We start from the raw sequence: 27,014 nt of genomic DNA, 5'->3' as shown, positions 1-27,014 counted from the left end.
TGCTTTTCTAGCACCACTCTAATCTTATGGAAAGATGTAGAGGCAGCAGGATGGTGGTGATGGGAGATTTTAATTTTCCCAACATTGACTGGGACACTTAGTGTCAGAGGTCTGAATGGAGCAGAATTTGTAAGGAGCATCCAGGAAAGTTTTCTAGAGCAGTATGTCAATAGTCCAAATAGGGAAGGGGCCATATTGGACCTGGTGTTGGGGAATGACCCAGGCCAGGTGGTAGAAGTTGCAGTGGGAGATTTCTTTGGTAATAGTGACCACAATTCTGTAAGGTTTAGAATACTCTTAGAGAAAGATGAGAGTGGTCCTAAGGGAAGTGTACTAAACTGGGCCAAGGCCAATTATATCAAAATTAGGCAGGAGCTGGAAAATGTGGATTGGACACAGCTATTTGAAGGGAAGTCCATATTTGATATGTGAGAGTCTTTCAAAGATAGGTTGAAGATAGTGCAGGATAGGCATGTCCATCTGAAAACCAGGGATAGGAAAGGCAAGATTCATGAACCGTGGATGACAGGAGAAATTATGCTAGGAGAAAGTGAGGACTGCAGATGCTGGAGATCAGAGTTAAAAAATGTGTTGCTGGAAAAGCGCAGCAGGTCAGGCAGCATCAAAGGAGCAGGAGAATCGACGTTTTGGGCATAATTCCTGAAGAAGGGCTTATGCCCACAACGTTGATTCTCCTGCTCCTTTGATGCTGCCTGACCTGCTTCGCTTTTCCAGCAACACATTTTTCAGTTCAGGAGAAATTATGCGCATAGTCAAGAGGAAAAGGGAAGCGTACATAAGGTCCAGGCAGCTAAGAACAGAACAGGCTTTGGAGGAATATTGGGAGAGTAGGACCAATCTTAAACAAGGAATCAAGCAAGCTAAAAGGGGTCATGAGATAACTTTAGCGAGCAGAATTAAGGAGAATCCCAAGGCCTTTTATTCATATATAAGAGGGAACTAGAGAAAGGGTTGGTCCATTAAAGATAAGGAAGGAAAGTTGTGTGTCGTACCTGAGAAAATGGGAGCGATTCTCAATGATTACTTTGCATCAGTGTTCACTGAGGAGAGGGACCTGTTGAATGTTGAGATTAGAGATAGAAGTTTGTTTACTCTGGATTATGTTGATATAAGGAGAGAGGATGCATTGGGTAGGCTAAAGGATATTAAGGTGGACAAATCCCCAGGACCAGAGAGGATCTATCCCAGGTTGCTGAGGGAGACAAGAGAGGAAATAGGTGAGGCCCTGACAGATATCTTTGTAGCTTAAACACAGCTGAAGTGCCAGAGGACGAGAGAGTTGCTAATGTTGTCTCCCTGTTCAAGACGGGTAGTAAGGATATTCCAGGAACTACAGACCAGTGAGCATGAGGTCAGTGGTTAGAAAGTTGCTGGAGAAGGTACTGAGGGATAGGGTCTATTTATATTTGGAAAAGAATGGGCTTATCAGTAATAGGCAACATGGTTTTGTGCAGGGGACAGCGTGCCTTACCAACTTAATAGAGTTCTTTGAGGAAGTGATCAAGTTGATAGATGTCATATACATAGACTTTAGTAAGGCATTTGATAAGGTTCCCCATGGTAAACTAATGGAGAAAGTGAAGTCCTATGGTGTGCAGGATGTTCTAGCTAGATGGATAAAGACCTGGTTGAGCAACAGGAGACAGAAGTAGTTGAAGGGAGTTTCTCGAAATGGAGAAAGGTGACCAGTGGTGTTCCACAGGGATCAGTCCTGGGGCCACTGTTGTTTGTAACATACATAAATGATCTAGAAGAGGGCAGTGTTGGTATGATCAGCAAGTTTGCAGATGACACTAAGATTGGTGGAGTATCAGAAAGCATAGGGGACTGTCAGAGAATACAGGAGAATATAGATAGACTGAAGAGTTGGTCGGAGAAGTGGCAGATGGATTTCAATCCAGGCAAATGTGAGGTGATGCATTTTAGAAGGTCTAATTCTAGAGCAAACTTTACTGTAAACTGAAGAGCCTTGGGAAAAGTTGATGAGCAGAGAGATCTGGTTCAGGTCCTTTGTACCCTGAAGGGGGCTGCACAGGTGGACAGAGTGCTCAAGAAGGCATATGGTATGCTAGCCTTCATCGGACGGGGTATTGAGTATAAGAGCTGGCAGGTCATGTTAAAATTATACAAGACATTGGTTTGGCCGCATTTAGAATACTGTGTACAGTTCTGGTTGCCACATTACCAAAAGGATGTGGACACTTTGGAGAGAGTGCAGAGAAGGTTAACGAGGATGTTACCTGGTATGGAAGGTGCTAGCTATGAAGAAAGGTTGAGTAGGTTAGGATTGTTTTCTTTAGAAAAAAGGAGATTGAGGGGGCACCTGACTGAGGTCTACAAAATCGCAAAAGGTATAGACAGGGTAGACAGAGATAAGCTTTTTCCCAGGGTGAGGGATTGAATAATGAGAGGTCATGCGTTCAAGGTGAGAGGAGAAAAGTTTAAGGGGGATACATGCGGAAAGTACTTTACACAGAAGGTGGTAGGTGCCTGGAATGCGTTGCCAGCAGAAGTAGTAGAGGCAGGCACGGTAGATTCATTTAAGGTGTGTCTGGACAGATGCATGAGTAGGGGGGAGAGCAGAGGGATACAGATCCTTAGGAATTGGGCAATAGGTTCAGACAGTTGATTTGGATCGGCACAAGTTTGGAGGGCTGAAGGGCCTGTTCCTGGGCTGTAAATTTTCTTTGTTCTTTGTGTTTTGTTCTTTCATGGATTTTTACAAGTTGTAGGGCATTATAAGTTGACCCCCTCACTGCAATCTTTGCAAAGTCTAAGTACGAGCTCCAAAATGTGTTTAAGTATGAATTCAATGTATATGTTGAGAGTAGAAACAGCAGGTTGATACAGAATTAGAGTAATTGTGACAATTTATGGGAAGTGTAGCATGCTTGGGAGAAAGAAATGGTTCTAGACATAGAGCCTCGACAGCTCTCCGCTCCTGGAGTTTGTTGGAGCCATTTCTGGATCTATTCTGCACTAGCGAATCAGCCTTGATTTTTGTGTTTAAATCTTTGGGATAGGACTTCAAGTTAGAAACTTCTGACTAAGCGGCAAGTGTGCTGCTCCCTGAGCCACAGCTAACTCCAACTTAAATACACTTGCTTGTAATAGTTAGCAGAGGTAATAACCATCATGTGAACACTGAGCCAAGCAGAAGAAGTTCAAATGGTAGTGAGCCATATAAATTTAGTTCAGGAACAATCATTTTACCTTGTTTGATACTTCTTCAGTCATGAGCATATAATGCCCAACAAAAATAGAAATCGCTGGAAAAGCTCAACGGGTCTGGCAGCAGCAGCTGAGGCAGGGGCATTTGATCCAAAACATTAACTCTGATTTCTTTCCACAAATGCTACCAAACCTGCTGAGCTTTTTCAGCAATTTCTGTTTTTGTTTCTGATATACAACATTTGCAGTTCTTCCAGTTTTTATTTTGTACGTCATGCCCAGATTATCAGCTACAACACTATTCACCCTAACAAGAATATGTGAAAGCATAAAATCAGAAAAGGCATTTGGGCCGGCAAATCAGATATTTTTACACTCCAAACCTTCTCCAAAAATCCTAATGGTATTCCAGCAGAGCTTCAAGACATCTTATTAAGCCTTGTAACATCTATGACTGAGTGTTAATCTGCACAAAACGTCCATAGTCCTAGCAGCTGAAGAACTCTCATAGTCCATTGAGGGTTTGGTAATCATTTAAACCGAGGGCTTTCATTCATTCTCTTCCCAAACATTTAGTCATTACCAAAGCTTAAAAAAGTAAATGTTGCAAATCTCTGGAAACGTACAAACAGGTTCAACAATATTCAGAGAGGAAATGAACAATCAGTCCTCAGCAAAGACCTTACCTTCATCCCCCTCCGTCCACGCATCAATTAATTTAATATGTGCCATGATGTCGAACACTTCTTCTGTTGCCTCCACCTCTGAGCTTAGTTCTTCAATCAGGACTCCCGCCTTCCTTCCGAGGACCCCTTTACCCACCTCCATCCACCTGGACATCCCGCGCTGGCCTATTACTTGCCCTCGATCTCTTCATTTCCAACTGCCGCCGAGACATTAACTGCCTCAACCTGTTTATCCCCCTCCCCCACTCCAACCTCTCACCCTCCCAACGCACAGCCCTCCACTCCCTCTGCTCCAATCCCAACCTCACCATCAAACCAGCAGATAAAGGGGGTGCAGTGGTGGTTTGGCGCACTGACCTCTACACCGCTGAAGCCAGATGCCAACTCGAAGACACGTCCTCCTACCACCCCCTCGACCATGACCCCACCCCCCCCAACACCAAACCATTATCTCAGACCATACACAAACTCATCACCTCAGGAAATCTCCCACCCACAGCTTCCAACCTTATACTTTTGGAACCCTGCACCGTCTGATTCTACCTCCTTCCCAAGATCCACAAGCCTGACCAAGGAAGAATGCCTCATCTTCCGCCTCAGAACACGTCAACCCCAGGGCATCAATGTGGTTTCCTCATTTCCCCTCCACTCAGCTTACCCCAGTTCCAATCTGCCAGCTCAGCACCATCCTCATGGTCCACCTATCCTACCTGCCAATCTTCCTTCCCACCTATCTGCTCCACTTTCCTCTCCGACCTATTACCTTTATCCCCATCTCCATCCGCCTATTACACTCTTAGCTACCTTCTCCCCAGCCCCAGCCACACCCCCCTCCCATTTATCTCTCCACCCTGGAGCTCCCAGCCTCATTCCTGATGTAGGGCCCCTGCCCCAAAACGTTGATTTTCCTGCTCGGATGCCGCCTGACCTGCTGTGCTTTTCCAGCACCACTCTAGTCTTGACTCAGTATTCAGAGGGTGGAAACGCAACTAAAGAATAAAGTTGGAATGATTGTAGAGTAAGCGAATACCATAAAGTTACTGCATGTAAGTATGTTGTGAAGAGTGAGATGCCTCTAGATATGATGGATAAAAACAGGGACATTTGCCAATAGGCTGACTTGTACCAATTTTGAATTATTTTGCAATCTGTTATGCAACTTGAAAAGGGAATATTCTCTTCCTAAGCTCTATCTGTTTGAAGAATATTTCCAATTTCTCCCTTTAGCCAAAAGCCTGGCTCAACAAAAGTTAAAGAACAAAGGAATGGTCATGCTCAAGCTGACAAATAAGGTTGAACAAGAAAAGACAATAAACTTGTCCAGAATTAGGAAGGGAGCAGAAGCATTGGCAAAACGAGGTCAGTATTATTGATTCGCTTGTCCATCTCAGTGCACGTCTAATGAACCTGTTCATAAACTGCCTGTTAACAAGGTAAAAACTTAACATGGAAACTGTTTTTCTGAAAAATCTGCAGAAAATTAACTACCATTTAGATAACCTTTTCCATCGACACAGGAGCCCCCAGCATGATTTCTAGACAATAAAATACTTTAGATGTGTAGTGACATTTGTAAAGTAAGAAATGTTTAGCACAGCAAGATCCCTCAAATGCCCATGAGATAATGATCAAGTACTTGGTTTTAGACTGATGTTGATAGAGGGATAAAAGATGGCCTGAGCACAGTGAAGAGATCCATTTCTTTTCTTCTCAAGTACCAAAGGACCTTTTATGTCCACCAGATGTAACATCTGTAGGAATGCACTGAAGTTAGATTTTGTTCTTGGGTCTTGAGAAATATAATGATTAGATCTTTTGCCCTTTGGGTGCTGACAGTTCCACTCTTGAGTCAGAGATTTTTTTATGAATTTGCACTGTGAGGAATACTCCCCTAAAACCACCCTTATCTTTCTATCAGATATCTGTCACATAGAAAATGACATCTAAAAAATATTTCCTCAAAACTAGGATGAATACTCTGGGGAAAATGAAACCGAAAACCTGAAAGGGAAGTGAACATGATCAAAGGGAAGGATCCTTAAAGAGAAATAGAAATCGCTTGAGAAACTTAGTAGGTGTAGTAGCATCTGAGAGAGAAAACAGAGTTAACACTGACCCTTCTTCAGAACTGATAGTGGCTTGGAAAAAGTGGTATATATGCTGAAGACAACGGTAAAGGAGTAGACAATAGGTAGAGAGAGAGAGCCCAGAGAGAAATAAAGACAGGCAGATAAAAGTGATCGATAAAGGTAAGCCAGAGAGACAGAAAAGATGATAATGGGGACCATAAGTAGGTGAGAATGGGTTGGCTGTGCTAAAAGCAGCCCACACGATGACAAGGCCTAGCCTGTGGGCGGGATTAGGGTGTAGACATGGCAGAAGGTGCTTGTTGAAGAATTGTTCGATTGTGGCAGGCATTTTGTCATGTATTAAATGCCTGGAAACCATTTTGAATCTCATCTTAAGTGTCCAATCTGTGTTTTCTCTCCCCAGTGTAGAGAAACCAAATTGTGAGCAGCGAATACGGAGGACTAGATTGTGTGAAGTGCAAGGAAAGTGCTGCTTCACCTGGGAGATGTGTCTGGGGCCTTGGATACTGAGAAGGGACGAAGTAAATGGTCAGGTGTTACACCTTCTGCAGTTGCAATAGAAGCTGCTGTGGACCTGTGGGGAGTGTTGGGGGTTGGAGGAGTAATGGACCAAGGTGTCCCAGTGGGAACGGTCCCCGCAGAAGGCTGACAGGGGATGAGAGGGGAATGTGTGTCCAGAGGTGGCATCCCACTGGAGGTGGGGCAGAAGTGGCAGCTAATGACCCTCTGAATGTGGTCCTCTGAGATGGGTAGGTGAGTACAAGGGGGACCCTGTTGCTTTTGTAGGAGGGAAAAGAGGGCTGAAGTGTGGGAGCTGGGTTGGACTCAGCTGAGGGCCCTGTCAGCTGTGGTGCTGGTGAATCCTTGGTTGAGGAAGGAGGTAGCATCATCGGAATAGATGTGACAGAGATGGAGGAGCTGGAAGAATGGAATAGAGTCTTTACAGGAAGCAGGGTGTGAGGATATATAGCCACGATAACTGTGGGAGTCAACGAGTTTGTACTGAAGGCAGAAGTCGCACAACACCAAATTATAGTCTAACAAGTTTGTTTGAAATCACAAGCTTTCAGAGCCCTGCTCCTTCATCTGACACCTGATGGAGGACAGTGCTCCAAAAGTTTTTGATTTTGTTTCAAATAAACCTGTTGGAATATAATCTGGTGTCATGCGTCCATCCCAGTCTAACACCAGCACCTCCACATCAGGGTTTATAATGGAAATGGAAACAGACCCTCCAGGTCAGAGTTTCCAGTTACCTGTCATTTCAATACCCCACCCTGTTCCCTGGCCAACATCTCCGTCTCAGCATTGCTGCAGTGCTTCAGTGACACAGCGCAAGCTGGAAGAACAATATGTAATTTTGCTGCTTGGGAACCCTTTAGCCTTGAGGACTCAATATTCAGTTCAATAATTTAGGGCCTAAACACCCTCTTCCATGTCCTTTAGCCACCTCCACACCCAGGCCCTGTCATGACGTGGGCTGCTTTCAGCACAGCCAGCTCATTCTCCCTAACTTATGGTCCCCATTATCAGTTCTTCTCTCTCCCTGGCTTATATTATGCATTCCTTTTGTCTACCTGGCTGTGTTGTTTACTCTCTCTCTATCTCTAGGCTCCATCTTTGCCTATCAATTCATTCCTTTTGCTCCTCCATGCCCCATCACCAGATATATACCACCTTTTCCTCACTACTATCAGTTCTGTAGAAGTGTCACTAAACCCTAAATGTATACTCTGTCTCTCTGCAGATGCTGCCAGACCTGTTGAGTTTTTCCAGCAATTTCTGTTTCAGGTCTACAGAATCTTCAGTTCTTTGATTTGTTTTAGAAGAATTATTCGGTTTGGAAAGGAGATGTGAGATGAAATATTTTTGGTAGGGATTTCCAGAAACTATAATTGAATAGTTCAAGGAATGGACATATGTCAAGGATTAGAATAACAAGAGTTCAGAGTGAGGTGCAAGCTGCTATCTTGGGTGCACAAGGTGTGGACAAGATACATCTGTAGGGCACATTTTATTCTTGTTTGAAATGATGCAATCATACAGTGACCTTTTTTGTTTTGTTTTCAGGTGGAGATTTTGAACACCCTCACTTAAAAATAGTAAACCACAAGGGGGAAATTATTGAGGTTCCTGAGGAGAAACGAGTGGTGAGTGTTTGCAGGAAAACGGATTAAGCCTTCTCTGACCCCCAAACCCATACAACAGCTCCAGCAAATAAAAAACCTGTACTTTCTTTTGTAGCGTCAAGTTGTCAGCACTTTGCAGCCAATGAATATATTTTTGAAGTGTTTGCATGATTTGCTAATATGTCTACCCTTGAACCTGTCAATCACATGTATTTTGTACCCTAGATGACACACAACTGGGAAAAAAAACGGTTTGGAGGCTTGTAGGAAATGTTCTGTGCCTCTACTGAAGATTCAGTTGCTTCCATGTGTAGCTGAGCCAGATGTGACTTACCTGTGAAACATAACCCTCCTTTATAGGAGGGATGTGACAACACTGAAAAGGATAGGGAGGAGATCTATCAAGATGTTGCCTTGGCTGGATAGTGCTGGTTATGAAGAGAGTTTGAACAGACTGAGATTGTTTTCCTTGGAGCAGAAGAGACTGAGATTATGAGGGGTTTCAATAACATAGACAGGAAGGAATTTTTCTCCTTGCTGGAGGGAACAATGCCCAGGAGCATAGATTTAAGGTAAGGGGCAAGTGAATTTAGAAGGCATGGTAGAAGATGGTGGAACGTGGAGCTCTCTATCTGTAAGGGCAGTAGAAGAAGGAGAAATAGCATTTTTGATTAGGGATAACATTATGGCTGTATTATGGAGAATATTCCTGGATATACACCCAGGAATTTGGGCGGAACTGAGAAATAAGAAAAAGATGATCACCTTATTGGGATTACTCTATACAACGCTAATAGTCAGAGGTAAATTGAGCATCTTGAAAAATTTCCATTTACAGAGGAGGCGGTGTTGGATGTCTTCAAATAAGTCCCTATAGGACCTGATTAGGTATACCTGAGAAGCCTGGAAAGTGATTGCTGGGCCCTTTGCTGAGATATTTGGATCGTCAATAGCCACAAATGAGGTGCCGGAAGACTGAAGATTGGCCAACATGATGCCATCATTTAAGAAAGATGGTAAGGAAAAACTAGGGAACTAAAGACCAGTGAGCCCGATATTGGTGGTGGACAAATTGTTGGAGGGAATCCAGAGGGACGTGACTTATTAACATTTCGAAAGGCAAGGATGATTAGGGATAGTTAACATGGCTTTGTGCAATGGAAATTGTGTCTCACTAACTTGTTTATCTTTTTTGAAGAAGTAACGAAAATTCATGAGGGCAGAGCGATGGGCGTGATCTATATGGATTTCAGTAAGGTGTTCAACAAGGTTCTGCATAGTAGACTGGTTAGCAAGGTTAAGGGCATTTAAATGGTCATTGGATAGGCATATGGATGAGAATGGAATAGTGTAGGTTAGATGGGCTTCAGATTGGTTCCATAGGTCAGCACAACATCGAGGGCCGAAGGACCTGTACTGCGCTGTTATGTTCTATGTATAGATCACACGGAATACAGGGAGTACTATCCATTTAGATACAGAATTGGCTCGAAATTAGAAGACAGAGGGTGATGGTGGAGAGTTGCTTTTCAGACTGGAGACCTGTGACCAGTGTGTGTCACAAGGATTGCTGCCAGCTCCACTGGCTTTTGTCATTTTTATAAATGATTTGGATGTGTACATAGGAAGTATAGTTAGTAAGATGACACCAAAATTGGAGGTGTAATGGACAGTGAAGATGATTACCTCAAATTATAACTGGATCCTCATCAGATAGGCCAATGGGCCGAGGAATGGCAGATGGAGTTTAATTTGGATAAATGGGGTGCTGCAATTTGGAAAGGCAAATCAGGGCAGGACTTATACACTTAATGGTAAAGTCCTGCGAAGTGTTGCTGAACAAAGACAGCTTGGAGTGCAGGTTCATTGAATGTGGAATCACAGGTAGACAGGATAGTGAAGACGGCATTTGGTATACTTTCCTTTTATTAGTCAGTGCATTGAGTATAGGAGTTGGGAGATCATGTTGCAGCTGTGTAGGACACTTTCCACTTTCAGAATATTGTGTGCAATTCTGGTCTCCCTGCTATAGGAAAGATGTTGTGAAACCTGAAAGGGTTCAGGAAAGATTTGCAAGGATGTTGCCAGGGTTGTAGGGTTTGAGCTATAGGGAGAGGCTGAATAGGCTGGGGCTGTCTTACCTGGAACATTGGAGGCTGAGAGGTGACCTCATAGAGGTTTACAAAATTGAGGGGCATGGATAGGATAAATAGACAAGGTCTTTTCTCTGGTATCAGGAAATCCAACATTAGGTTTAAGGTGAGAGGGGAAAGATTTAAAAGGGACTTAAGCGGCAACGTTTTCATGCAGAGGATGGTGTATGTGTCGAATGAGCTCCCAAAGTAAGTGGTGGAGGCTGGTACAATTACACCATTTAACGGCATTTGGATGGGTACATGAATAGGAAGCGTTTAGAAGGATAAAGGCCACATTCTGGCAAATAGGACTGGATTAATTTAGGCTATCTGGTCAAAGAACAAAGAAAATTTACACTGCTTCAGCCCTCCAAGCCTGAGCTGATCCAAATGTACTGTCTAAACCTGTCGGTCAATTCCTAAGCAACTGTAACCCTCTGCTCCCCACCTACTCATGCATCTATCCAAACGCAACTTAAATGAATCTATCGTGCCTGCCTCTACCACCTCTGCTGGCAATGCATTCCAGATGCCCATCACCCTGTGTGTGAAGTACTTGCCATGTGTATCACTGAGTGGGACTGAAAGGTCTGCTTCCGTGCTGTACATCTCTGTGGTACTTGTGGTGCCAAAGCTTAGAAGCCTATAAGTCAAAAGCTGAAAAATAGGATTAGAATAATTAGGTTTTTGACTGGTGCAGATTTGGTAGGCCGAAGGGCCTTTTTCTGTGATGCAGACTATGACTCGATAAAATAGGAGCAACAGTTTAGGCCATTTGGCTCTTCAAGCCTGCTCCACCATTCAATATGACCATGAACAATCATGCAACTTAGTCTCTTGTTCACACTTTCTCCTCATGCCCTTTGATCCTTTTAGCCCTAAGAACTATATCTAATTCCTTCTTGAAAATATTCTTCGTTTTGACCTCTACCACTTTCTGTGGCAGAGAATTCCACAGGTTCATCATTTTCTGGGTTAACAAATTTCACCTCATCTCAGTCCTAAATAGCCTACCTGTTTAGACTGTAACCCATGGTTCTGGACTTCCCAGTCATTGGGAATATGCTTCTAGCATTTACCCTGTTTAGTCCTGGGGTGGCATGGTGGCTCAGGGTTCCAGGTTCGATTCCATCCTCAGGCGACTGTCTGTGTGGAGTTTGCACATTCTCCCTATGTCTGCATGGGTTTTCTGAGTGCTCCAGTTTCCTCCACAGTCCAAAGATGTGCAGGTCAGGTGAATTGGCCATGCTAAATTGCACATAGTGTTAGGTGCATTAGTCAGAGAGAAATGGGTCTGTGTGGGTTACTCTTCAGAGGATTTGTGTGGACTTGTTGGGCCAAATGGCCTGTTTCCATACTGTAGGGAAGCTAATCTAGTCTTGTCCACCCCAGGTTTTGTCCACCCCAGGTTGCATGATGTGCCAATGGCATCTTTCTGTTCTATAAATGTCTGTGAGTTCCAGACAGGCCTAGTTGCTTGATAAATACTGTGTTTCTGTGGTTGTGGGAAAGAATTTTAAAGGGAATTGCACCAAAAAATACATGTTAAAGGGAATATTGATTGCAAGAAGGCATAAAGACAGAAGAGTAAGAACTGGAAATAAAGTTGTGACTAAACCAGGAGCTGGTGTAAGTGAGTAGGCACGTCTAGGCAAAATCTGGATTAGTGGTGCTGGAAGAGCACAGCAGTTCAGGCAGCATCAAAGGAGCTTCGAAATCGACGTTTCGGGCAAAAGCCATGTCTAGGCAAAAGGGAATAATTCAGCAGGTGAGTGAGTGGTCACTGGCAGCAGACAGTTGTTTTGTTGTAAATCTGGTAAGGGCCCTTCTACTCCTCCTGCCTCCAAAGTAAGAAAAACAAGTCAAACTTTTCAGTCTCCAGAGCTTCCATTTAAGGATTGTTAGTTTGACTGCTTTGACTCTGAAGAAACCAACCACTTTATGTAAGGTGCATGCTGTGGTCAAGTAAAGATAAATTTTGCAAAGGAGCCTGAAACTGGCATTAGATCTAATGAATAGGACTAATGCCAGTTTCACCTAAATGTGCAGTTCCAGTGTGGAGTTGCACATGTATATTCAAGACATAGCCTGGCATCTGTTTGGCGTTAAAAATGACTCATTTCAATTGAACTTATGGATTTCAGGCAAATCTACACTTGTAGACAACGATTTAACACAAGAACAGTAAAAATGAATTCAGTTTCAACAGACAACAGAGATAGTAATGAGTAGGAACTTAAATAGCATTAAAGAAGTGTTGAAGGTTTCTTTTATGAATGCATATCAGATATCTGGGAAACTTTGGAAATTAGACAGTGAGGCAAGCAAACCCTGAAAAAATTACAAATACATTTAAATGGAATGCAAACTCATAAATCTGCTTGTTAAAAATTAGAGCAGTGACAGAAAGGTGAAGTGATCTCTTTGTGTACTCTGTATAAATTATTATTATTATTATAAAAATATTTTTCCATACCTTTCACTTTAAGCGAAGCTGTGGTCTGTTGGTCACCCGAATCACACACATATTCTCCAGCATCTCCTTGTTTCAGATTGCAGATTGACAGTTCAGCAATAGTACCCATTTGTTTTATTTCATACTTGTCACTGGGATGAACCACCATTGTCCCCTTTCTCCACTCTACAGGAGTATTAGGCTTAGTAAGCTCACAGCGTAGAGTGGTGGTGCTACCTTCATCAGCTTCTTTGTTCTGAAGAACTTGTTTGAAAAGTACCGGAAGGGCTGGCAGGGCAAGAGTATAATGCATTTACAATAAAAACAAATAAAAATATTCAGCTATTTTACAAATATTGCACTTTTATATATAGTTAACTTACAAGATTTAAAATTTTCATCTTCTGAAGTTTGAAAAATTATTTAGAATGAGAAACAAATCATTCAGATGATTTTGTTTTGTCTTCCCCATACCTATACATTTTTTCCAGTGGTACATATTTATCAGTTTATACTTGTGAATGCATCATCACTTCTTCATGATAAGAATACAAAATGAAAAGAAATTTAAAGGTGTTTACTGGCTGTTTGTACAACCACAAAATCAAATCCTTAACTTTGTTCCCCTTCCTTCTTTCCTATGTTACATTTAATCAATCTTTGATATTAAGTTATCTAAGTTAGGAAAAGATTACCTACAGTACAGACCACAACATTAAGATTAGTAGTGTTATGCAGTTGTAAATCAAAATTAAATAATATAAAATGTTACATGCTATGTCCAACTGTGAAAGCCATCTCAGTGCTTATTTGTACCATAACACTTATGAAATTAACAAGTTTTTGAGGTAATAGAGTCTGGATGATGATAGTCAATTAGGTACTGAGTGCGATTTCTGCAAAGATCTGCCTTACACATGAAGTGACTGGTTAAAATGTGGCACATTTGTACTGGTATAGAGACGTACATGGGCTAAGAGTGGGATGGCAATTTTCTTTCTATAATAAGATGTAAATGAACATGTGTGTTTTAGTGACAACCCAGTAAGTTTTACAGTCACTTTTACTGTTGTGAGCTTTGTGACTTCAGAACCATGTAATTTTCACATTATCACATTGCCATGTTGAATTCATGTTAACTAGGTTGTTAGTCCAGTAAAAATACGTGCAGTTCAGGTGAATTGGCTATACTAAATTGCTCATAGTGTTAGGTGCATTAGTCAGAGGGAAATGGGTCTGGGTGGGTTACTCTTCAGAGGGTCGATGTGGACTACTTGGGCCAAAGGGCCTGTTTTCTCACAGTAGGGAATCTAATTTAATCTAATTATACATGTTTCTATGAGATAATTCCTCATTCTTCTAAGTTCCAGTGAATATAGTTTCTACTGATCCAATCTGTCTTCATACATCAGTCCTACCATCCCTGGAATTAGTCTGGTAAACCTTGGTTGCACTACCCCATAGCCAGAACACTTTTCCTCAGATAAGGAGACTGAAACTGCACACAGCTGTAGTCTCATCAAAGCTTTGTACAATTGAAGCAAGACATCCCTGCTCCTGGACCCAAATCCTCTTGAAGGCCAACATACCATTTGCCTTATTCACTACCTGCTCCACCTGCAATATTATTTTCAGTGACAAGTGTACAAGCACACCCCGGTCTTGCTGTACCTCCCTGTTTCTCAATATATTACTATTCAGATAATAATCTGCCTTTTTGTTTGTGTTACCAAAGTGAATAATCTCACATTTATCCAGATCATACTTCTCCTTTGACCATTCACTCACTTGTCCTAGAACCAAGATGACCTCTCCCATTCTAGCTGCATAGAACATTACAGCGCAGTAGAGGCCCTTCGGCCCTCGATGTTGCGCCAACCTGTCATACCAATCTGAAGCCCATCTAGCCTACACTATTCCATGTACGTCCATATGCTTGTCCAATAATGACTTAAATGTACTTAAAGTTGGCGAATCTACTACCGTTGCAGGCAAAGCATTCTATACCCTTACTATTCTCTGAGTAAAGAAACTACCTCTGACATCTGTCCTATATCTATCACCACTCAATTTAAAGCTATGCCCCCTTGTGCTCACCGTCACCATACTTGGAAAAAGGCTCTCCCTGTCCACCCTATCTAACCCTCTGATTATCTTATATGTCTCTATTAAGTCACCTCTCAACCTTCTTCTCTCCAACGAAAACAGCCTCAAGTCCCTCAGCCTCGTAAGACCTCCCCTCCATACCAGACAACATCCTAGTAAATCTCCTCTGCACCCTTTCTAAAGCTTCCACATCCTTCTTATAATGTGGTGACCAGAACTGTACACAATACTCCAAGTACGGCCGCACCAGAGTTTTGTACAGCTGTAGCATAACCTCGTGGTTCCGGAATTCGATCCCTCTATTAATAAAAGCTAAAACTTCGAGGCAGAAATTGATAAATTCTTGATGTCACAAGGAATTAAGTGCTATGGGGAGAATGCGGGTAAATGGAGTTGAAATGCCCATCAGCCATGATTGAATGGCGGAGTGGACTCGATGGGCCGAATGGCCTTACTTCCGCTCCTATGTCTTATGGTCTTATAAAACACTGTATGTCTTCTTAACAACCCTGTCAACCTGGGTGGCAACTTTCAAGGATCTGTGTACCTGGACATCGAGATCTCTCTGCTCACCTACACTACCAAGAATCTTACCATTAGCCTGGTACTTTGCATTCCAGTTACTCCGACCAAAGTGAATCACCTCACACTTGTCCGCATTAAACTCCATTTGCCACCTCTCAGCCCAGCTCTGCAGCTTATCTATGTCTCTCTGTAACCTACAACATCCTTCGTCACTATCCTCAACTCCACCGACCTTCGTGTCATCTGCAAATTTACTAACCCACCCTTCTATGCCCTCATCCAGGTTGTTTATAAAAATGACGAACAGCAGTGGACCCAACACCGACCCTTGTGGTACACCACTGGTAACTGGACTCCAGGATGAACATTTCCCATCAACCACCATCATCTGTCATCTTTCAGCAAGCCAATTACTGATCCAAACTGCTATATCTCCCACAATCCCATTCTTCCGCATTTTGTACAATAGCCGACTGTGGGGAACCTTATTGAATGCCTTGCTGAAATCCATATACACCACATCAACCGCTTTACTCTCATCTACCTGTTTGGTCACCTTCTCAAAGAACTCAATAAGGTTTGTGAGGCACAACCTACCCTTCACAAAACTGTGCTGACTATCCCTAATCAAATTATTCTTTTCTAGATGATTATAAATCCTATCTCTTATAACCAATACTTTTCCAATACTTTACCAACAACTGAAGTAAGGCTCACTTGTCTATAATTACCAGGGTTGTCTCTACTCCCCTTCTTGAACAGGGGAACCACATTTGCTATCCTCCAGTCTTCTGGCACTATTCCTGTAGACAATGACGATTTAAAGATCAATGCCAAAGGCTTGGCAATCTCCTCCCTGGCTTCCCAGAGGATCCTAGGATAAATCCCATCCAGCCCAGGGGACTTTTCTATTTTCACACTCTGCAGGATTTCTAATACCTCTTCCTTGTGAACTTCAATCACACCTAGTCTAGTATCCTATATTTCAATATTGTTCTCGACAACATTGTTGTTTTCTAGAATGAATACTGTCGAAAATATTCATTAAGTACTTCCCCATCTCCTCTGACTTCACACACAACTTCCCACTACTATCCTTGATTGGCCCTAATCTTACTGTTGTCATTCTTTTATTCCTTAAATACCTATAGAAAGCCTTAGAGTTTACCCTGATCCTATCCATCAACAACTTCTCATGTCTCCTCCTGGCTCTTCTGAGCTCTCTCTTTAGGTCTTTCTTGGCTACCTTGTAACCCTCAAGCGCCCTAACTGAGCCTTCACATCTCATCCTAATATAAGCCACCTTCTTCCTCTTGATCAGAGATTCCACTTCTTTCATAAACCACGGCTCCCATGCTCTACAGCGTCCTCCCTGCCTGATAGATACATACTTATCTAGGACACACAGGAGCTTTTCCTTGAATCAGCTCCACACTTCTAATGTGCCCATCCCCTGCATTTTCCTTCCCCATCCTATAGGTTGGGGAAGCTAGTCACTTGAACTCATGCTCCTGATTGTATGCCTTCTTTAGAAGTCCCTTTCCTGAACACAAATTGAACATTGTGTTGCCTCAGAACATTGGAACCCTTCGGGTCTGACTTCTGCCTTCAACCACATTCAATAAATGAGGTCAGAGACTATATTGAGCTAAACTCAAAGCCTTACTTTACTGCTAAAGATGGAGAAGCCAGCAGACTGAGAAATGCATCAAAAACAATCAAAGGACACGATTGATAAGAAATGCGACTGTGTGCAAAACATTTGCAAGCAATGACAGAACCAACATCAAAAAGGTTTTACAAGTAGATTAAGAAAAAAACAGTAATTTGAGTCACAAAGGTCCATTCCACACAGTTTCAAGTGAGACTATGAGAAGAAAATAATGAAAATGTTAAATAATTGCTGTTCACGGGAAAGAATAAGGAATGCAAATGACTTTCAGTCCAAGGGAAATAAAGTGCAGTGACTAATTGGATTTAATATAAGCTTAAGAAAATGGTAATTGAGAAAATAATGTGACTTGGGGAAAGAAAAGTGAAAGTGGGCAGATGTTACAGGTGGAGTGAGACTAATGATGAATGAAGTCAGGAAGGTCTTTTTCACAAAAAAACCTTGACCCTTCTCCCAAACACACTGTCGATGTTGGATCTTTAAAATGTTCAAGATTCAACTTGAAAGGTTTTGGTTAATTACACGTATTTATTGATATGAAATGAAAGTGAACAAGTGGAGTTGAGGTACACCGTTCAGAAATAGTTTTCAGTGCCAGTAGCTGTGTTATTTTGTATGAATGGCCAGAGAAATGCTCTTTCATCAGGAGGTCCCCATTGAACTGAATTGCATCGTTCTCATGCCTTTGACTAACCTGCAGGTCTTTATGCCTTGAGTGAGGTTTCCATTGTCCCTGCCTTTCTCCCAGACTCCCTGGTTGGATTGGCCTATACTGCACTTGTGATTAGCATTTTAAACCACTCTTTGCAATACTTTGTGGTCATTCTTTGTGCTGCATTAAGAGCAACCGAGCCTCAAAAAGTGGATAGAGTAAAATTGTCTCTTATATGAATGTACCAGACAGGGCAAATTAAGTTTGAAAGAAATTCAATGTTTGGTGCTGAAGTTCTAGTGATTTTTTTTATGTTTCCTCAGCTTAGTTTCTTTTTGCTGATTTTCTCTCTCTCTCTCTCTCTCTCTCTCTCTCTCACTCACATCTTAATGGTGAAATGTGCATGATCTGGGCCAGTTTGAAAGGCAATTTCTGTTTCATTTGTATTAATCCATTAAATATGGGTATCGCTGACTATGCCAGCATTTATTGCTCATCCCCAGGGCAGATAAGGGTTTTGAACTGCCATCTTGAGCCATTGCAGTCTGTGCAGTGTAAGTATACCCACAATGGTGTAAAGGAAGGAACTAGGATTTTGACCTGTGAAAGTGAAGGAACATTAATATATTTCCAAATCGGGATGGTGAGGAGCTTGCTGCTGGTGGTGGAACAGTAGCTGAGTGGTTAGCACTGTTGCCTCACAGTACCAGGGACCTGGGTTTGATTCCAGCCTTGGGTGACTTTCTGTGTGGAGTTTGCACATTCTCCCTGTATCTGTTTCTATCAGGTGGTCAGGCTTCCTCCCATAGTCCAAAAATGGACAGATTAGGTGGATTGGCAATGTGAAATTGTCTGTAGTATGCAAGCTAGGCAGATTAGCTATGGGAAATGCAGAAATACGGGATAGGGTAGGGGACTGGGGCTGGGTGGATAGTCTTCAGAATGTTAGTGCAGACTCAGTGATATTAAAGAGTTAACTTGCTCTGCTGACCTTCAAGAAATTGGATGTTCTGAAGCTAGGGTGATATGTCTCTGATTTAGATTAGATTACTTACAGTGTGGAAACAGGCCCTTCGGCCCAACAAGTCCACACTGACCCGCCGAAGCGCAACCCACCCATACCCCTACATTTACCCCTTACCTAACACTACGGAGAATTTAGCATGGCCAATTCACCTGACCTGCACATCTTTGGACTGCGGGAGGAAACCGGAGCACCCGGAGGAAACCCACGCAGACACGGGGAGAATGTGCAAACTCCACGCGGTCAGTTGCCTGAGGCGGGAATTGAACCCGGGTCTCTGGCGCTGTGAGGCAGCAGTGCTAACCACTGTGCCACCGTGCCGCCCACAAATTTACAGATAGATTGTAAGAAATTACATTATACACTCCTATTATTCAGAGCCATTTACACGGCCATTTCCTTGCCATTCAAAGCCATTTACATTGTCATCTCCTACTATTTACATTTTCATCCCCTATTCAGAAATCAATAAGAACATTACAGTTGGAATTTGACTACTCCCCTATAGTTACAAAAATACAATTAATCTGGGGATTCAGGGATGATTTACATTGCATTGTATCTGGAGATGATGTGTTCCATGCATTGTCTTGAATGGCATGTGACTGTGAGGGAGTGGCTGGGGGTTGTTTTGTGGGCATTACTAACTGTGGTGTAAAGATTTTGTATAAAGGAAGGACTGCGTCCTTTGCTTTTGATGCTACTGCACAAGCCCTGTGAGGTATGTGTTAAACGATCTTCCAGAAAGTTTGTACTGTACTGTACTTAATAAAATTTTGGTTGTTCATAGAAGTTGGTGTGTTGCAGTTGCATCAAGTGTAAGAATCTCAAAAAAAAGAACTTAACAACTCGATGGGCTGAATGGCCTCTTTCTGCACCGTAGGGATTATGTGATTCTATGGTGTTCCTTAACATCTGCTGCCCTTATGTTAGCTTGGTGACAAAGGTAGCAGATTTGGAAAGTACTGTTACAGGATTCTTGGTGAGTTACTACTATACATCTTGTGGATAGTACACACTGCAGCCACTGTATGTCAGTGACATACTCCCTCAGTATGCCCTGGCATTTCATTTTAGATTTTGAACTCTCAACCTGCTCGTTCAGAGATGAGAATGCAACATACTGTGCTAATGTCATCCATAGCACAATCAGACAATACGTTAAAAAGTTTCCTTTTGATTCTATTTTGTTAATTTGCTTCATGTATTTGTTTGGTGGCAGATTATTCTGACAGCCTTGATTCTGCATGAAGCTGGCAAATCTGATATGAAGAAAGGGGCCTATGAACAAGCATTTGCATATTTAACATTGGCAGAACTTGAGTTCAGGTGATGAATTTTCTCATTTTAATTTTCCTTATATGTGACTTCTTTCCTAGCAAAATATTCAGCAATATTAGAATGTGCTGATACATCTTCACCACAGTTACATTAATAAATAAGGATATGTTTAAGGATGTAACATAATGATATTGAATGCCTTCTGCTTCAATTTAGCTTAGCTCAGTGAAACTCTCAGTAATCAAGTTTCAAAAACCTGATCAAAAATTTTAATAATATTAACAAATATTATTAACTTTGACAATTCTTCATACTGAGCCTGTAACTCATTGCACTCGCATTTTGAATATAAATATTTGCCCATTTTTATGGATATGAGTTTATAGAACAACAAGTTATAGAACAACATATCCATGAGCAGCACGGTGGTACAGTGGTTAGCACTGCTGCCTCACAGTGCTAGAGACCGGGTTCAATTCCAGCCTCAGGCAACTGTCTGTGTGGAGTTTGCACATTCTTCCTGTGTTTGTGTGGGTTTCCTCTGGGTGCTCCGGTTTCCTCCCACAGTCCAAAAACATGCAGGTTAGGTGAATTGGCCATGCTAAATTGCCTGTAGTGTTAGGTGAAGGGGTAAATGTAGGGGAATGGGTCTGGGTGGGTTGCTCTTCAGAGGGTCGGTGTGGACTTGTTGGGCCAAAGGGCCTGTTTCCACACTGTAAGGAATCTTAAAAAAAGTGATTAAAACACAGGCACTAAGCACAGATTGTAAAATGAGGTATTCTTTATTATAGCAGCCAATATTTATCCCTGAAATGGCAATGAAGTTAAGTATTAGAACATATCTTTGAGGAATTGACATTTTACAATGGATATTAGATTAGCTTAGATTCCCTACAGTGTGGAAACAGGCCCTTCGACCCAACAAGTCCACACCAACCCTCCGAAGAGGAGTAACCCACCCAGTCCCATTTCCCTCTGACTAATGTACCTAACACTATGGGCTATTTAGCATGGCCAATTCACCTGACCTGCACATCTTTGGACTGTGGGAGGAAACCAGAGAACGCAGAGGAAACCCACGCAGACATGGGGAGAATGTGCAAATTCCACACGCAGTCACCTGAGGCTGGAATTGAACCTGGGACGCTGGTGCTGTGAGGCAGCAATGCTAACTACTGAGCCACCGTGCAGCCCCTCCAATGTTGCCAGTCCTCCAGTATGTTGTCAGGCTTAACTCCTGATTTCTGATCGGGCAGTGTTCGATCAGAAGAACTGTTATGGCTACCTTCTTGTGTCCACTTAGCTTCAATTACCTTATCTCCCAGACATAAAAAAGGATCTTTCTAGCTGAGATGTTTTGCCAAGGTGGGTCGTCTAGGTCTCCTGCAGCCACTGACCTACCCCACTATCACTTCCCAGTTTTCTGGCTACCATCCACAGCTTTGGTCTGTATTACTTGTCTGTCTGTCTTTTTATTTCTCTCTCATTTGTTTCCTGGTTCTCTAGCAACCATCTGAGATTTGGAGCTCACATATCCTGGCCTTCTGCTCCTTTTATTTTATTTGTCCATGGGGCATGGGCATCGCTGGCTAGACCAGCACTTATTGGCCATCCCTAACTTCCCACAAGGCTGTGGATCTGGAGTCTCATGTAGGCCAGACCAATTATGGACAGCAGATTTCCTTCCCTACAGGCATATTTTGGATCTTGTATTATGCAATGAGAAAGGGTGAATTCATAATCTTTTTTGCAAAAAGAACTTACCCTAGCAGAAATATTGATATCATCTAGAACCTTGGGTGAGGTGTTGGAGGACTAGAGGCTGGGTAATGTCGTGCCTTTACTTAAGAAAGACTGTAAGGAAAAGCCTGGGAATTATAGACCTGTGAGTTTGAGATCAGTGTGGGTAAGTTGTTGGAGGGGATTGTGAAAGATAGGATGTACATACATTTGGAGAGGCAGGGACTGATTAGAGATAATCAGCATGTTTTTGTGCAAGGCAAATTGCATCTCTCAAAGTTGATTGAGTTTTTTGAGGAAATAACCAGAAAGATTGATGAAGGCAGGGCAGTAGATGCTGTTTACTTGAATTTTAGTAAAGCCTTTGATAAGGTTCCTCATGGTAGACTAATTAGTTAAGTTTGATCACATGGGATTCAGGGTGAGCTTGCCAATTGGTTACAAAATTAACTTGACTATAGGAGACAGAAGGTGATGGTGGAGGGTTGCTTTTTGCGCTGGAGGCCTGTGACCAGTAGTGTTCTAGATTAGATTAGATTACAGTGTGGAAACAGGCCCTTCGGCCCAACAAGTCCACACCGACCCGCCAAAGCAAAACCCACCCATACCCCTACATTTACCCCTTACCTAACACTACGGGCAATTTAGCATGGCCAATTCACCTGACCTGCACATCTTTGGACTGTGGGAGGAAACTGGAGCACCCGGAGGAAACCCACACAGACACGGGGAGAATGTGCAAACTCCACACAGTCAGTCGCCTGAGTCGGGAATTGAACCCGGGTCTCTGGCGCTGCGAGGCAGCAGTGCTAACCACTGTGCCACCGTGCCGCCCGTGATCAGAATTGGATCGACTTTTGTTTGTCATTTATATAAATGATTTGGATGAGAATGTAGGAGGCATGGTTAGTAAGTTTGCAGATGACACCAAAATTGATGGTATATTGGTGAAATAGCAGCACAGAGGCCGCTATCCCATCACCAAGTCACCTTTTATTTACTTGTGCACCGTACAATGGCTGTGACCAGCCAGCACGGAGTCAATCCCCTGAACTGATGAGATTCTGAATCCTGTGTTTAGATTTTTTTTTCTGGAAAAGTGGGGGAAGAAAGAAAAAGAAAACTCTCCTCCTCCAAAACACAGAGTACCAGCAGGGACACACTGGCTGTAGCACCAGCCAGCACAGAGTCAGTCCCCTGGACTGACAAAATTCTAATCTCCTGTTAATTTTTTTTTAGTCTCTCCTTTTTAAATTTCCCCCACACTACCGCATAACTGCACTCATGTTGTGTGTGCAGGTGTGAGACACAGTAAAAGACACAAGGTGCACGAATCTTTATTCAATTTCCACCAGCAGAGAGAAAGGAAACACCTGAGTGGCCAGTGACAAGCAGTGCCCTTTTCAGAGGGTGTTGCTGTGTGATCAAACAGTGAAGGGGAGGGCAGGGATTAAATCAAAATAGAGTTGGAGGGGGAAATAATGCACTCCACTCCCTGCGGCGCCCACCTCTCCCTGAACAACTCCAGGGTGTTGGTGGACACCACATGCTCCTTCTCCGAGGATACCCGGGCTCTAACGTAACCGCAGAAGAGGGGCAGGCAGTCGGCCCTAACGACGCCCTCCACAGCCCAATCCCATGTTTTTTTTTCATTTAACCCCACACTACTGCCTAACTGCGGTAGTGCTTATTTTATCCCCAGCACCCATGGTGTGTGTGCAGGTGTGAGACACAGTGAGAGCCACAAGGTGCACAAATCTTTATTCAAAATTCCACCACCAGGAAGAAAGGAAACACCCAAGTGGCCAGTGGCAAGCAGTGCCCTTCACATCAAAGGGCAACACTGTGAGATCAAACAGTGAAGGGGAGGGCAGGGATTAAATCAAAATAGAGTTGGAGGGGGAAATAATGCACTCCACTCCCTGCAGTGCCCACCTCTCACTGAACAACTCCAGGGTGTTGGTGGACACCACGTGCTCCTTCTCCGAGGACACCCGGGCTCTAACGTAACCACGGAAGAGGGGCAGGTAGTCGGCCCTAACGACCCCCTCCACGGCCCGATCCCATGTTTTTTTTGCACCAGGAAGAAAGGAAACACCCAAGTGGCCAGTGACAAGCAGTGACACTCCTGTCTATTTTTTATTTCTTTCTAAGGGCAATACTGGTCAGCTGGTTAAATTTTTTTTTTCAATTTTTTTTTTCCACACTACTGCCTAACTGCGGTAGTGCTTATTTTTTTTCCCCAGCACCCATGGCATGTGCAGGTGTGAGACACAGTGAGAGACACAAAGTGAACAAATCTTTATTCGATTTCCACCACCAGGAAGATAGGAAAACACCCAAGTGGCCAGTGACAAGCAGTGCCCTACACATCAAAGGGCCACTCTGTGAGATCAAACAGTGAAGGGGAGGGCAGGGACTAAATCAAAATAGAGTTGGAGGGGGAAATAATGCACTCCACTCCCTGCGGCGCCCACCTCTCCCTGAACAACTCCAGGGTGTTGGTGGAGACCGCATGCTCCTTTTCCGAGGACACCTGGGCTCTAACGTAACCGCGGAAGAGGGGCAGGCAGTCGGCCCTAACGACCCCCTCCACAGCCCGATCCCATGTTTATTTTGGTCAGCCAGTGCGCCCTGATTGGCCCAGGCTAACAATCCCAATCCAGGATCTCATAGTTAATAAGATCCACCTGGTTCCAGTCACTACATTTACAAAGACATCTTGGTCAATTAGATTAATGGACTAAGGAATGGCAGATGGAGTTTAATTTGGATGAAAGGAGATATTGCATTTTCGTAAAACAAATAAAGGCAGGACCTATACAACTAAAGGTAGGGCTCTGGGTAGTGTTCTAGAATAGAGAGACGTAGAGGGTTAGGTATATAATTCTTTGAAATCACATATAAACGTGTAGACAGGATGGTCAATAATGCATTTAGCATGCTTGCCTTCATTGCTCAGACCTTTTGAGTACAGGAGTTGGGAAGGCATGTTGAGGTTGTACAGGATGTTGATGCAGCCTCTTCTGGAGTACTGTGCCCAGTTCTGGTTACCCTGTTATAGGAAGGATATTATTAAACTAGAGAGGGTTCAGAAGAGATTTACCAGGATGTTGCTGGGAATGGAAGGTTTGAATTATAAAAATAGGCTGGATAGGCTGGGACATAGGAGATTGAAGTTTATAAAACTATGAGGGACATTGATGAGGTGAATAGCAATGGTCTCTTTCCCAAGGTGGGGTAGTTCAAAGCTCGGCATATTTTTAAGGTGAGAGGAAAAAGATTTAGAAAGAACATGAGGGGCGACGTTTTTATACAGTGTGGTTAGAGTGTGGAATGAACTGCCAGAGGAAGTGATGGATGCAGGTACAGTTGCGAAGTATAAAAGACATTTGGATAAGTACACGAATAGGGAAGTTTTGCAGGAATATGGGCCAAATGCAGGCAGATGGGATTAATTTAGTTTTGGAACATAGTGGTCAAGGACTGGTTGGACCCAAGGGTCTATTTCCATGCTGTATGACTCTGACTCTATTTTCCTTGTATGGCAGACTAGTGAGGATTCCCTCTAGAGAAAAGGATCAGAGTTCTGCTTGCTTTGGTTTGATGTACTGCTCCATTTTGCAGGCAATGTGATGAGGTGCAGCTCAACAGCATTGACAACTATGGAGTACTGTGTCTAGATATGGTTTGGTGTAATTTTCAGCTGAAGAAAATGGAGTACCTTAAAAATGCAAGAGAAAAGTTAGAAAAAGCTCAGGAATGCTTCAACAAATGCTTTGGAGAAAATCAGGAACGACTCAGGGAACTTCAGGTTGGTTCATTTTTATTTGCTTGCAAGGTTTGCATATTTGTCTAAGTATGGCACAGAGATTGTTGGTCAGTCTCACATTTCAGGTTGCTTGTTGTTTATTTCATTTATTCGTTCATATATTGTGAATATCGTCAGCAAGGTCAGTATTTATTATCCACTCCTATTGGTTTTGACCCTTTGATCATGAATCTGTGTAATTTGTTACCCCATAGTGTGGCAGATGATTTTTTTTTTCTTCTTTCACTCGTGGGAGGTGGCATCGCTGGGTGGCCGGTATTTTTATAGCCAATTCCTCGTTGCCCTTGAGAAGGTGGTGGTGAGTTACCCTCTTGAGCTGTTGCAGCCCACATGCTGTGGGTTAACCCACAATGTCTTATGGAGGGAACTGCTGATTTTGACCCAGCAACAGTGAAGGAATGGCGATATATTTCCAAGTCAGATGGTAAGTGGCTTGGAGAGGATCTTGCAAGTGGTGGTGTTCCCATGTATTTATTGTCCTTGTTCTTCTAGATGGAAAATAGCCATTGGTTTGGAAGGTGCTGTAAGACAGCCTTGATGAATTTCTGCAGTGCGTCTTGTACGTAACATACACTACTACCACTGAGCATTGGTGGTGGAGGGAATGAATGCTGATGGCGATAGTGTCAATCAAGCAGGCTGCTTTGTCCTGGATGATATCAAACTTCATGAGTGTTGTTGGAGCTGCACCCATCCAGGCAACTGGGGAGTATTTCATCATAGTCATGACTTGTGCCAGGTAGATTTTGGGTAGATTTTGGATAGGCTTTGGGGAGTCAGGAGGTGAGTTACTCACTGCAGTATTCCTAGCCTCTGACCTACTCTTCTTGCCACAATGTTTATATGGTGATGGGCAATGGTAACCCCCAAGGAGTTGATAGTGGGAGATTTAGTGATGGTTAAGAGATGATGGTTAGGTTGTCTCTTATCCGTGATGGTCATTGCCTGGCATTTGTGTGGCTTTAATGTTACTTGCCACTTGTCAACCCAAGCCTGGATATTGTCCAGATCTTGTTGCATTTGTACATGGCCTGCTTCAGTACCTGAGGAGTGGTTAATGGAGCTAAACATTGTGCAATCATCAGCAAACATCCCCACTTCTGACCTTATGATAGAGGGAAGATCATTGATGAAGCAGCTGAAGATGGTTGAGACAAGGCGTCTACCCTGAGGAACTTCTGCAGAGATGTCCTGGAGCTGATCTGATTGACCTCTAACAACCGTAACCATCTTCCTATATGCCAGGTTTGACTCCAAGCAGTGCAGAATTTGTCCCCGATTCTCATTAATTCCAGTTCTACTAGGGCTCCTTGATGCCTCAATTAAATGATGCTAGGACATTGAGTAAATTTCAGAAGTAGATAGGCAGATTATTAATTAGTGATGAGTTGAAGGGTTATAGAGAGCAGGCGGGGAAATGGGGTGAGACAGATGAAATTGAATGGTGAAGCAGACTGAGGGGCTGAATTACCTACACCTGCTCCTAGTTCTTACG

At 43.0% G+C, this 27,014-nt stretch overlaps 1 protein-coding gene across 1 annotated transcript in view; it reads left to right on the top strand.

Annotated features, from left to right (window-relative positions):
* Window positions 1-27,014, top strand: part of LOC122550130 (NEDD8 ultimate buster 1-like) — a 67,914-nt gene that overhangs the window by 17,053 nt on the left and 23,847 nt on the right. The window contains exons 5-8 of the mRNA XM_043690759.2: window positions 5,106-5,237; window positions 8,039-8,118; window positions 19,889-19,995; window positions 25,315-25,501. Of these exons, the coding sequence (XP_043546694.1) occupies window positions 5,106-5,237; window positions 8,039-8,118; window positions 19,889-19,995; window positions 25,315-25,501 (506 nt within the window). The remainder of the gene's footprint in view (window positions 1-5,105; window positions 5,238-8,038; window positions 8,119-19,888; window positions 19,996-25,314; window positions 25,502-27,014) is intronic.

Source organism: Chiloscyllium plagiosum, unplaced genomic scaffold (genome assembly GCF_037043375.1).
Source record: "Chiloscyllium plagiosum isolate Xiang-an unplaced genomic scaffold, Cpla_swu_hap1 HiC_scaffold_5, whole genome shotgun sequence".
In the NCBI taxonomy this organism is placed as follows: domain Eukaryota; kingdom Metazoa; phylum Chordata; class Chondrichthyes; order Orectolobiformes; family Hemiscylliidae; genus Chiloscyllium; species Chiloscyllium plagiosum.
This window is presented reverse-complemented; position numbering and strand designations above follow the sequence as displayed.